Source organism: Balaenoptera ricei, chromosome 11 (assembly GCF_028023285.1).
Source record: "Balaenoptera ricei isolate mBalRic1 chromosome 11, mBalRic1.hap2, whole genome shotgun sequence".
Taxonomy (NCBI): Eukaryota; Metazoa; Chordata; class Mammalia; order Artiodactyla; family Balaenopteridae; genus Balaenoptera; species Balaenoptera ricei.
This window is the reverse complement of record NC_082649.1, coordinates 101044264-101056898: the sequence shown is the minus strand read 5'-3', so window position 1 is coordinate 101056898 and position 12635 is coordinate 101044264. Positions and strand designations below refer to the sequence as shown.

The following is a 12635-nucleotide window of genomic DNA, read 5'->3' as shown; positions in this document are numbered from 1 at the left end:
ATGGAGGGGAGGGTACAGACAACACCTCTGCTTTGTTTTACTGGAAGTGATCGCCTTTTCAGATGAAAGACCATTCCTGCTCACCCTGCTTCCATGGCAGCATTAAGAACACAGAACCTTACGTTGGAACAGTGTAGCGCTTGCTGCTCAGAGCACTTCCATGTTTGAACCACCGTGCACTGTTAATAGTCAGGGAAAGTATTCGTCCCCCACCCCTACTGGGGTTGGCAGATAAAATACAAGATGCCCGGTTAAATTTGAACTTTAAATAAACAACAAATAATCTTTTAGTATAAACAGATCTCGAATATTGCATGGGACATACTTATACTAAAATATTATTCGCTATTTACCTGAAATTCAGAGTTAACTGGAAATCCTGTATTTTGACATGCTGAGTCTGACAACCTTCTGGGCCTCCGTCCCATCCCGCAGAAGCACAGGGAGCCTAACAGACTTATTTGGAATTATCCCGTGAGGCAGTGTCCAAGCCTGGACTGCAGTCTGGGTCTTCAGACTCCTCATTTAACGCCCTCTTCACTAAGATACACACAGGATACAGCGCTAAGCGCTGCCAGGAACCAGTCTAGCCTGCAGTTTCCTTGCTGAGCTTTCCATAAAAATGGTTTGTTGCTGCGTTTACATTGGTGAACAGGGAAGAGCTGTACACAGTCGATGATGTCAAACAAGGCTCATAGAGGGATAAGGCCATGCCCCGCCCCCTCCCAAATGGAGAATTTTTCTCTTTGTTAAAAGACAATATCTGAATAGTTGTAAAGGAAAGAACTGGGTCTCTCCACTCTAGTGGGCAAGATGGTTGTAGGAAATATTTGTAATAACAAAGAAATCCACTTACATCTCCCGGGGCCACCACATCATTGCAGAAATAGCAGCCAAGTTTGTAGCCAGGGATGTTGGCAAAAAGTGATGGGCCCAGGAGGTCGGCAGGTGCCACAGGGTGGCTGGGACACAAGTCCCCGGCTCCCTGCTGCTTAGGTTTCTTCAGGCCATGTCTCATGACAACAAATGTGTCAAATCCCAAGGCAGCATTGATGACCAGCTGTGAGTTTCAAGGAATAAAATGCTAGAGTTAAGAGACACATATTTTAAGCCATGGTTAACTTCATATTTGGTCCACTTAAAAAATTTGTTTTATAAGTGTTTGCAATAAATGTTTGCATATGACTATAATTAGATTCTAGAAGCTAATGTTGGTAAAAGTTACCCAAGACTGAGGGCTTATTAAGTGCAAAAGACTTAACAAGTTATTAACATAAATTATCTCATTTGGTTTCATTTAAAATTCCCAGCAAACATTTCCTATGGACAGATGAGGATACTGAAAGTCAGAGAGGTTACTTCCATAACTTGCCCAAGGTCGCTTAGCTGGTAAAAGGTAGGTGTATAAAACTGTCTCGATAGTTCTCAAACCCATTCTTTCCAGCATTATGCTGTCCTCTGTCATTTCTACAGAGATTTTTTTTCATAATAGCTTTATTGAGATATAATTCACATACCATATAATTCACCCTCCACATAGGATTTTTCTTTTGAATATTTTCTTTCTTTCTTTTTTTTTATTAATTAATTTATTTATTTATTTTTGGCTGCATTGGGTCCTGGTTGCTGCGTGCAGGTTTTCTCTAGTTGCGGCAAGCGGGGGCCACTCCTCGCTGCGGTGCACGGGCCTCTCATTGCGGCGGCCTCCCCCGTTGCGGAGCATGGGCTCCAGGCGTGCGGGCTTCAGTAGTTGTGGCTCGCGGGCTCTAGAGCGCAGGCTCAGTAGTTGTGGCACATGGGCTTCGTTGCTCCGTGGCGTGTGGGATCCTCCCAGACCAGGGCACGAACCCATGTTCCCTGCATTGGCAGGCGGATTCCCAACCACTGGGCCACCAGGGAAGCCGCCCACATAGGTTTTTGAGGACAATTTTTTTCATTTATACTGTAAGAAATTCTCTTAGTTGTAATTTAACTTATTCTCCCAAATTTATGGTTAGAGAGAAAGCTGGAAAAAAATCAAGGAAAACCATACCAGAAAAGAAAACAAAAATCACTCACAATCTCACAGCTCAATTACTATTAATAGTTTGAGGTATTTCCCTGTTATTTTCTCTCTTTCTCTCCCATTCCCTTCCTCCCTTTCTCCCTTCTTCTTGCCATCCTTTGATAAACATAGATATCTTTACATATATAAACATAGTTGATAAAAAATATATATAATATTATATCTTGCTTATTTAACATAATGTGGTATTTTCCGTGTTATTAAAATTCTTTGAAGACATAACTGTGAACGGCTGCATACTATTCCGTCACACATATGTACCATGATTTATGGGGTTGACCAAAAGGTTCGTTCCGTTTTTTCCTTAAGATGGCTCTAGGAGCACTTAGTTGTCTTTAACGTCATTCGAAACAATTTTGTTAGACTGTATGTGACAGCTGTCATATCAGCATGCGTTTAAAAATAGACTTATCAAAATTGGTGAATTTTTGTGTAGCCATTTTAATATTGAAGATGGAATAAAAAAGGAACATTTTCAGCATATTATGCTTTGTCATTTCAAGAAAGGTAAAAACACAACCGAAACGCAAAAAAAAAGATCTATGCAGGGTATGGAGAAGGTGCTGTGACTGATCAAATGTGTCAAAAGTGGTTTGAGAAGTTTTGTGCTGGAGATTTCTTGCTGGACGACGCTCCACGGTCTGGTAAACCAGTTGAAGTTGATAGCGATCAAATTAAGACATTAATTGAGAACAGTCAACGTTATACCACGCGGGAGATAGCCAACATACTCAAAATATCCAAATCAAGTGTTGAAAGTCATTTGCACCAGCTTGGTTATGTGAATCGCTCTGATGTTTGGGTTCCACGTAAGTTAAGCGAAAAAAACCTTCTTGACTGTATTTCCGCATGTGATTCTCTACTTAAACGTAATGAAAACGTTCCGTTTTTAAAACAAATTGTGACAGGCGATGAAAAGTAGATACTGTACAATAATGTGGAATGGAAGAGATCGTGGGCAAGCAAAATGAACCACCACCAACCACACCAAAGGCCGGTCTTCATCCAAAGAAGGTGATGTTGTGTATATGGTGGGATTGGAAGGGAGTCCTCTATTATGAGCTCCTTCTGGAAAACCAAACAATTAATTCCAACAAGTACTGCTCCCAGTTAGACCAACTGAAAGCAGCACTCAACGAAAAGCATCTGGAATTAGTCAACAGAAAACGCATAATCTTCCATCAGGATAACTCAAGACTGCATGTTTCTTTGATGACCAGGTGAAAACGGTTACAGCTTGGCTGGGAAGTTCTGATTCATCTGCCATATTCACCAGACATTGACCTTCGGATTTCCATTTATTTAGGTCTTTACAAAATTCTCTTAATGGAAAATTTCAATTCTGTGGAAGACTATAAAAGGCACCTGGAACAGTTCTTTGCTCAAAAAGATAAAAAGTTTTAGGAAGATGGAATTACGAAGTTGCCTGAAAAATGGCAGAAGGTAGTGGAACAAAAGGGTGAATACGTTGTTCAATAAAGTTCTTGGTGAAAATGAAAAATGTGTCTTTTATTTTTACTTAAAACTGAAGGCACTTTTTGGCCAACCCAGTGTTTAACCCTTCAGTTCTTTTGGCCCTTGAAGCTGTCACTGACCCAACAGTAGTGAATGAGGCAAAATCTTTGCCCTCTTGGAGCTTACATTCTATTGTAAGTAGAGTGTCCCTTCCAGTAAAGGACCTCACAGGGTGGTTATGAAAATTAAACAGTAAAGGGTAACAATTATGCTGGATGATGGTGCATAAGGCAGAGACAGTCTCTGGAGAAAGCCCTCTTGTACCAGGTCACTAGGCCACACAAAGCACCCTCTGCTCTGGAGGATTGGGTACACTTCCCCCTGGGGAGATGATGCATTAAGTCACCACCAGAGGACCCACACTCTACCTTTCTCTTGCTCGCGGCGATGACGGCGGGCAGCCATCGGCTCTCCCGGGTGTCCATCAGCAGGAACACGACATCATGGCCTTCAACGAGCTGCTCCAGCCGCTCTACATCCCTGCGGGCCTGCTCCAGGGTGACGCTGGAGAAGTTCACTGGGTGTCCCGGCATGGGGATGCTCATGTTGAACCCTCTGGCGTTCTGGGGACACACCAGAGAGAGGGGGGTCTGAAGCAAAGGGACAGGCGGGATCTCAGAGCCCGCATCTCCCGGTCGCCGCAGGCGTGCACGCACGGTCGCTTACAGCCTGAAGTCTCTCCGTCATGACCACTCTGCCTTAGCCTTCTGCTGCCTGTGCCTCCAACCCTCTTCACCTCTTCAACCTAGACCACTCTTTCCTGTCACCCAGGGTCCCTGAAGCTGGACAGAGCAGCAAACAGAGACACACGGATCCTAGTTCCAAAGTGGGTGGGGGGCACCTCCCATGTGAGAAAAGGTGAACACTGGAGAAAACTGTGTACCTTTGGCTCTTTCCTACAATCTGAGGCCAAGAAACTTCATCAAAATGCCCTCTGCCTGCCTAAGTCCCTCCATCCAGCCAGGCTGTCTCTCCCCACTTGTTCCCAAGCTGCCCTCCCCTCCCCTTCCTTATGGTAGAATACCTCCAAATGGGATGTTAGAACAAAAATAATTTAATAAATTCATGTAAGATTAGAATGACTGCTAGTCTTGCCTGAATCTTCTTAGGGGTATACGCACTAAAAACAAACAAAACCCTCAAAACCAAAAAACTCTACTTGCTGCCTTGAACTAGAAAACTGACTTAGGAGTGTATAGATATTTGTTTGGGGGGTGGGTGACAGCTATGTGTGGTAGTGAAGCTTCATTTCCTGTCCAAAAGCAGAAGCTGCCCAGCAACCTGGGTTCTCTTTGAGTGTGGGGACTCAGGATTTCTCATGGGGGCTTTAGAACAGCTCTATAATTTACCTTTTGTCCCCTGCTGGCTCCACAATGTCTTGGCAGATGAATTGTGAGTCACAAAGGAGTGCCAATGGGCTAAAAAGTGTCTGCATGCAATAAATTGGGACAAACACTTCTTTCTGAGACCACAGTCTTTCACTACATATTGTTCAGTGTCTGAAGAGTCATTTTATATAGTCTATCCAGGTGCAGAACGTTTAGGTGCATAATGGTAGGAGAGCTAGTCTATCAGTTACTCTTCAGGGTTGGAAGCAGATGTCCAGAGCTGGGTTTTAAAACCCCTAGTGTGGCTCCACAATCCTACATTTTATTGCCTTACCTTTGGGGGAAAAAAAATGGTGACTTCAAATAGTTATTTGATTTATTAAAGTCAGGTTTTTTCCTATTCAATTAATTCAACCCCAGGATTAGGCATGGTATTTGTAGCCGAGCAGTTCTTTTCATGTCTTCTTCACTTAGGACTAGCCTTCTGTCCATGGCCTGGTGTAAGGAGGGTGATGAGTAAATATTTGTTGAATGAAAATATCAACAATATTGATTGTTGAACACTAAGTTGAACATACAAAGAAAATTACATAAGCCTGGCTAACCAATAAGTGAAACAGTTTCACAAGTACTTTTCACGAACTTGAGGAACTACACTAGTACTTAGATGCATTCTGTGTTATCTATTATTACTTATAAGGCATGAAGGATAAAAGTATAAGAGACCTGGCTCCCAGTGGTAAGGAATGCATAATCCAATAGGTAAGATGGAGTAACATGATGTAAGTGCTGAGGAAGAGGCTTGATCCTGGTAGGCTGATGTTTTCAGGAAAAGGTGAACTTGATCTCTAAGGCCCAGCACGACCTGGCCTTTGCTGACGCCCTAGCTCTGTGTCTTTCTTGACCTCCATGCTTCAGCTAGCCTGGTTTTCTTTCAGTCCACAAAGGCAGCATGCTGCTTCCTACCTCAGGCCTCTGCACAAACAGCTCTGCCCCCCCCTTGGTCTAGCTAACTCCCACCCATGCTTCAGGACTTAGCTTCCTCAAGGAAGCCTGGTTTAGGTCAGGCCTACCTGTTAAACAGTCTCACAGCAACTGAGCTCCTGCCTCGTGCACTTATTACAAGTGTAACCGTTTAGGAAATTAGTTTATTGACCATGACCCCATCTAGACTTGAAGTTCTATGCAAGGGAGGGGGAACTTCGTCTGCCTTGTTCCCCAGTCCCTAGCACACAGTAGGCCTTAAATAAATATGTGACAAGTGAGCAAGTCATAGAATAACTGAACAAATAAATAGGGGGAACTGCATTGGGTCATAGACCATGGCTAGGATTTGGGCAAGCAAAACTTTCAGGCAGAGCTCAGATTCAAAGCCAGGTCTGTCTGGGCCCAGAGGGCAGTTCACGATACTCTCTGGTGATAGAATGAATTATTCTTCCTGACTGTGCACTGCCTCCCTCTAATAGAATTATATGTCCATGCCCTTTGCCATACGACTTTGCAGGACCTCCCACTAGGAAGGCAGGGTATACTGACCAACCCCATTGACTTAGGGCCTGGCCCTGTGACTAGCTCTGGCAATGGAGACGGAGGACACTGCACAGTGCCATTTCTGAGCTGAGACTTTAACAGGTATAGGTATGGTAAGCCTCACCAACTCCTTTACACTTCTACCTTCCACCATGAGAAGAGTAGGACCAGCTGACTGTTGCTCCTGGAGCGTAGATTTTGAAATAATGACATATAGGGCAGATTGGAACCTGACTCGAAGCCTGAGTCCAGCCTAGCCTACAGCTAAGCTATGGCTAACCTGCAGACCCATGAGCATGAAATAATGTTTATGATCGTAAGCCATTTAGATGTTGGGAGTATGTGATATGCAATATTGTCACGGCAGAAACCTAACTAAGATGCCTCCTCAGTGATGGGGTGTAACTTACTCTTATCTCTTCTGGCATCCAGCACCTCACTGGGTACAGTGGGTGTTCAATCAATACTGTTCAATTAAACCCAATAAATGACATTCCTCTGGTACACTGATGAAATGGGCAAAACAGTCAAAGTTGCTTTTAAAGCAAAGACTGTTAAAATGAATGAATCTAATGCTGAGTGACTAAACAGAGAAATTTTGAGAAAGCAGGTTTTTTATTTTTAGCCAGGGCCAAGAGTCTCTTGTGGCACTTTAAGTACAAACAGATACTTCGGAGACACCTAATCTAACCTCTGTCACATAAATTGATTAAGCATGCAAGATGCAGAATGTCTTTTGCTGGATGACCTCAAAAACATTGGCAAGATTTTGAATCAAATGAGCTGAATGACTTGCCTCACTGTTTTTAAAGTAAACGATGAAAGTCAAAAATAAGAAGCAGCTGGAATAAAAAGCTAAACATTAGCCAGATCTTTCTTCTGCAGACTTACATTCAATTTAATTTCATAAACCTGTACTAACTATCAAGTATTCTGGTGATGAGGAAAATAATATCTTACATCTGAGTCACCATAAATCCCTTTGGAACAAGGCAGTATCTAAAAATATTCGTACCCCAAATTCCTCAACTCAGATAATGCTTTGCAACTTATAAAACATTCTTTTCATGTACTCTTCATTTTATTTTCATAATAATATATGAGAGTTTTGTTTTGTTATTGTAATCTGCACCTCTGAGATGAGGAAACAGAGGTTCGGCCACATGATGAGGGCCTGGTAGTAAGTGACAGATGTCTGACTCCCTTTCACCAATACCACAGGGCCTCATTCCCCAAGACTTAAACACTGAAAGATCCAGGAGAAAACCTCAGACATTCTCAAACAGCATCGACGTACCACTCCGGGGAATATTTTCTGGAGCCGGTCTGCTGCAGCCAGGGCCTTGGGCTTACCACCCGCCAGGCAATCTTCAAATTCATACAGAGGCTGCCTCACAGGGTTGGAATAGGAGATCTTGGCATTGTCCACAAATGTGATGTGTCTGACGCCCCAACCCTGCATGGAAACAGGAGATCATCGTGTGTTTCTGATGAACATTTCACAGGGTGTCTCCCTTGAAATCCCTAAAAGGGGTTTTATTTTGGAGCAGCTTGGGAACCTCGAAATACAGGAAACTCCAGAAATTGAATTGTGCAAATTCAGTTTTTGACAGTGTCAACTTCCTTTAAAAGACAAAATAATTATACACACAGTGTATAATTACACTGGCTTCCTACAGTAACGGGACTAAGAAATGTCATTGTGGGTCTGACTAATAATTCATTATTTTTGACAGTGGCACCAGAGGAAGCTTTGGGGGTGAGTCCCATAAGAACTGTTCCTGTTACTGTCTTAAAAGGATTAGCAAGAGCCACCCAACGTCCTTGTTTCCTTGAATGACTAAGTAAGCATAAGTAACGGCTCATCCTAAAATTCACTTAAAGCCTGAATTAGCTCCTCGTAAAAGTGACTTATAAGTTATTTCCAATTGTATAACATCATAGAAGATTTTGTACTTTTTCTCCAAGAGGCAAAGCCCTTATTAATATTCTGGAATGTAGGGGACAATTCTACATTCTCAGAAATAGTTTTCATGATTTCATACACTTCAATTCCATCTCCTATGAAGTCTTATAGAACCACATGATTTTAAAATTAGATAGGCTCTTTAAAATCTTTAGTTCAATTACTTTATTTTACAGATACAGAAACTGAAGCCCAGAAAAGATAAGCGACTTATCTTAGGTCATAGATCTGGTTAATGGTGGGGAGGAAATGAGATCCCCAGAGTGGCAACCAAAGGAAGATGCCTACTTTCTGGGGTGAGATGGGGTATGTGTATTTCGGTAAATCATAAACAAGCACAGTGATGTAAGAGAAGCCCTGCCAGGATTGGCTGCAGAGTTAAGAGTCTGATCTCTGTCTTATTTCAATATCATTCCATTAGGGACTTTGAAATTCAGTTAGTCTGATGATTCCAGGGGCACAGTCAACAACAACCCAAGACTCACTGTCGGGGTGGAGGATGATGGGCCAGAATCCACTCTTTTGAAAGCATAGTTTAAGTCGGCTGTTTGTTTTGAAGCCCACTGGTAACTTTGGTCTACCCACCCAGTTTTATAAGTGACTTTCACCAGGTAAGCAAACTACCATGGAGGGGGAATAAAGGTATGGAAAATCCAAAAGTCACTGGTGCTTGGCTTGGGGATATTTATTTTGGGAGTATTTTTGCATTCCTTAAAGCAATGCTGAGTGGAGAGCAAGGAAGGCAGTCTGGGAACATGCTTGGCGGTGGGAAGAAAGCTACGTAAATTACAAACATGCCACAGGTTAGTCACATGCATGTGGACTCTCACACTTAACTTTCGGTTTCCTGGAATGCTACACAGTTTAAATGGCTAATCTGTAAAGATTAAAGAAAATTACAATACTCAATGCTGGTGAGGATGGGGTGATGAAAAAACTATTTTACTGATTGAGAATGTAAACTGGTATAATTCTTCTGGAAAGCAATTTGGTAATAGGTTTCTAGAACTTTTTAAATGTTCATATCCTTTGACCTACTTCCAGCAATCTATTTTAGGAAATAATCTGAAATACTGACAAAAATGCAATCACAAAGATGTTCTCTGTAACATAATTTAGAGTTGTAAAAAACTAGAAACAATGTTAATGTCTAACATTAGGGGAATGTCACAGTAAATCATGTTTCATCATACAAGAAGGCATATTCTACAACCATTAAGAAAGCTTTTTAGGTATCCTTTTTAATGACATGAGAAAGTGTTTACAATGTTAATTGGTAAAAGCAACGGGCATTTTTATATATCAAATAAGATTTTTAAATATACATTAAACAAACACTGAAAAGAAATAAGTGAAAATGTAGTCAAAAAATGGGTCTTCTTTTCTTGCTTTACAACTCTTATACTCTACAAATTTTCTACAATGGGTCTATAATGACTTTATAATTTTAAAAATGCTAAGAAAACTTAAGTACCTAATTCTGGAAGTTAGGAAAAGAATGAAATAAATTCCACAAAACAGAAGGAGGAAATGAATAAAGATAAAAGTAAATATTAATGAATCTGGAAGCAAAACAAAACAAAAACAAAAATTATGGAATAAAGAGATCAAGGATTTAGTTCTCTGGAAAGACTGATAAAATAGACAAGCCTCTCTGGCAAGTCTGAAAAAGAGAAAAAAAGAGAAAACACAAATATTCAACATTAGGAATAAGGAGAGATAAAAAAGAGGATAAAGAGAAGATTTAAAAGTTGGTAAGAAGGACTTCCCTGGTGGCGCAGTGGTTTAAGAATCCGCCTGCCAATGCAGGGGACATGGGTTCAAGCCCTGGTCCAGGAAGATCCCTCATGCCGTGGAGCAACTAAGCCCGTGTGCCACAACTACTGAGCCTGCACTCTAGAGCCCATGAGCCACAACTACTGAAGCCCGCGTGCCTAAAGCCCGTTCTCCGCAACAAGGGAAGCCACTGCAATAAGAAGCCTGCGCACCACAACGAAGAGTAGCCCCTGCTCTCTGCAACTAGAGAAAGCCTGTGCGCAGCAACGAAGACCCAACACAGCCAAAAAAGAAATAGAGAAATAAATTTATTTTAAAAAAATGAAATAAAATAAAAGATGGTAAGAGAATACCACATGTATTTTATATCAATTAATTTTCAAATTTAGATGAAATGGATGATTTTCTAGGAAAACAACACATGACTAAACTGACTCAAAAGAGGTATAAAATCTAAAAAGGTCAATGACTATAGAAACATTTGTAAAAGTTCCCAAAGATTCCCTGCCCTCACTGCCAACAAAATTCCAAAAGGCACCAGGCCCAGATGGATTTATAACTGAATTTTACCAAACTATCAAGGAACTGATAAGTCATACACTTAAACTGTCCTGGAGCATAGAAAAAGGCAGAAAGTTTTATTTTATAAAAGTAGCATAACTCAGCTCTAAGATACACGACACCACAAAGAAAAGGAAAAAACATTACTATAAACCAACTTGACTTATGAATGCATATGTAAAACCTAGCAATAAAACATTATCAGTTGAATCCCATAGTATATTAGAAGAATAACATACCATGAACAAATAGGGTTTTTTCCAGGAATGCTCAACATTAGAATACTATTATCTTGATAGATGTATTTGATAAAGCTCAACCATCATTTCTGATGTAAACTCATAGTAAACTAGAAATAAAAATCTGCCTCCTTAATTTATAAAAGAGCATTAGCAGAAACCAATATCACATATCAAAATTAAAGGGAAAAACAAGAAGTTTCTCATTAAAGTCAGTAACAAAATGAGGACGCCAACTCTCCCCACTATTCCTCAGCAAAACCATGGAGTCCTAGCCAATCCTAGAAATAGGTATAAACGTTGGTGAGGAATACTTATCAACCTAGAAAATTCTGAAGAATCAACCAAACAACTAATATAACTAAGAAAGTTTAGAAAGATAGCCAGATAGAATATCTTTCCTATATATCCCAATAATAGTCAACTGGAAAATTTAGTGGGAGGAACATATCTTTAAAAGAAAAAAAACAATTAAACATGTGAACATAAACTAAATAAGGCATGTGTGAGACCTAAATAAAGAAAATGCTACAAAGATGATCTAAATAATTTAAGAGATATACAATGCTTCTGGAACTAAGGATCAATATTGTAAAGATGTCAATCCTTCCCAATTTATCTATAAATTCATTGTAATTTGAGTTAAAGCTGTGAGTAATAATGCAGGAACAAACAAATGGAATGATGGAACAAAACAGAATCCAAAAAGAGACTCAGGTACATAAGGAGATTTAGTATTTGATAAAGGTGGAAAAATGATGATTTGTATTATTGAACGAATGCCATTCAATCAAATGACTATCCACTTTGTGGAAAAAAAGTTAGATATTTAACTCTCATCATAAAACAAAAATAAATTCCACATTGATGAAGATCTAAACATAAAAACAAGAGTTCTGTAAACCATAAAGAAAAAGATTGACATATTTAATAACATCAAATTTTTAAAAACCTTTATGTGGCTAAAGGTAACTTAAATTGAGAAAAATATTTGCATTATATTACAGAAAAAAGGTTAATATCCATTAAAAAAAGAACTCCTAGTCAATATATAAGAAACAAAGCCCAAAGGACATGAATAGAAGAAATAAAATTCACAAAAGAAATAAAATTAAATACTAACCCTCACTAATTAAAGAAATGCAAATTTAAAAGCTCTGTTTTACATTCTCTCTAACAGTAATTCTACTTCTAGGGCTTTTTTCCTAAAGAAATAATCCCATGGACATGTAAAGATATAAGAATGTTCATTTCAACAGCATCTCTAAAAGAAAAATATGCTGAAATTGATTAAATAAATTGAGGACAAGACACATAATAAAATCCTACATATACATAATATGGAATACATAGAAAGAGAACCACAATTATTGTTATATTAAGTTAAAAATAAAAGCATGCTATAGACAGTATGCTATGATCCAATTTTTGTAAATATAAATAAATAAATAAGTAAGAGCAAAGATGACAAATCTCTCTCGCTGCATTTGCACATACCTACGAAAACTTCAGGGAAAGACGCTGTGTAATAATCTGTGAAGTCTGCTTAATTCTGGTAAGTGACTTGGGATGGGAGTGGAGGGAGAGTTCCTGTTTCTACCTTATAATAAAAGCATGTATTCCTTTTATACTTAAAGAGATACTGAGAAAAAAAA

The 12635-nt window shown here is 39.7% G+C and overlaps 1 protein-coding gene across 8 annotated transcripts in view; it reads right to left on the bottom strand.

Annotated features, from left to right (window-relative positions):
• ATG7 (autophagy related 7) overlaps window positions 1-12635 on the bottom strand; it is a 326752-nt gene that overhangs the window by 174642 nt on the left and 139475 nt on the right. For all 8 annotated transcript variants that reach the window (XM_059940379.1, XM_059940378.1, XM_059940376.1 and 5 more), the window contains 3 exons: window positions 7736-7894; window positions 3949-4143; window positions 857-1060 (listed from right to left, as the gene is read on the bottom strand). In XM_059940379.1, coding sequence (XP_059796362.1) covers window positions 857-1060; window positions 3949-4143; window positions 7736-7894 — 558 coding nt within the window. The remainder of the gene's footprint in view (window positions 1-856; window positions 1061-3948; window positions 4144-7735; window positions 7895-12635) is intronic.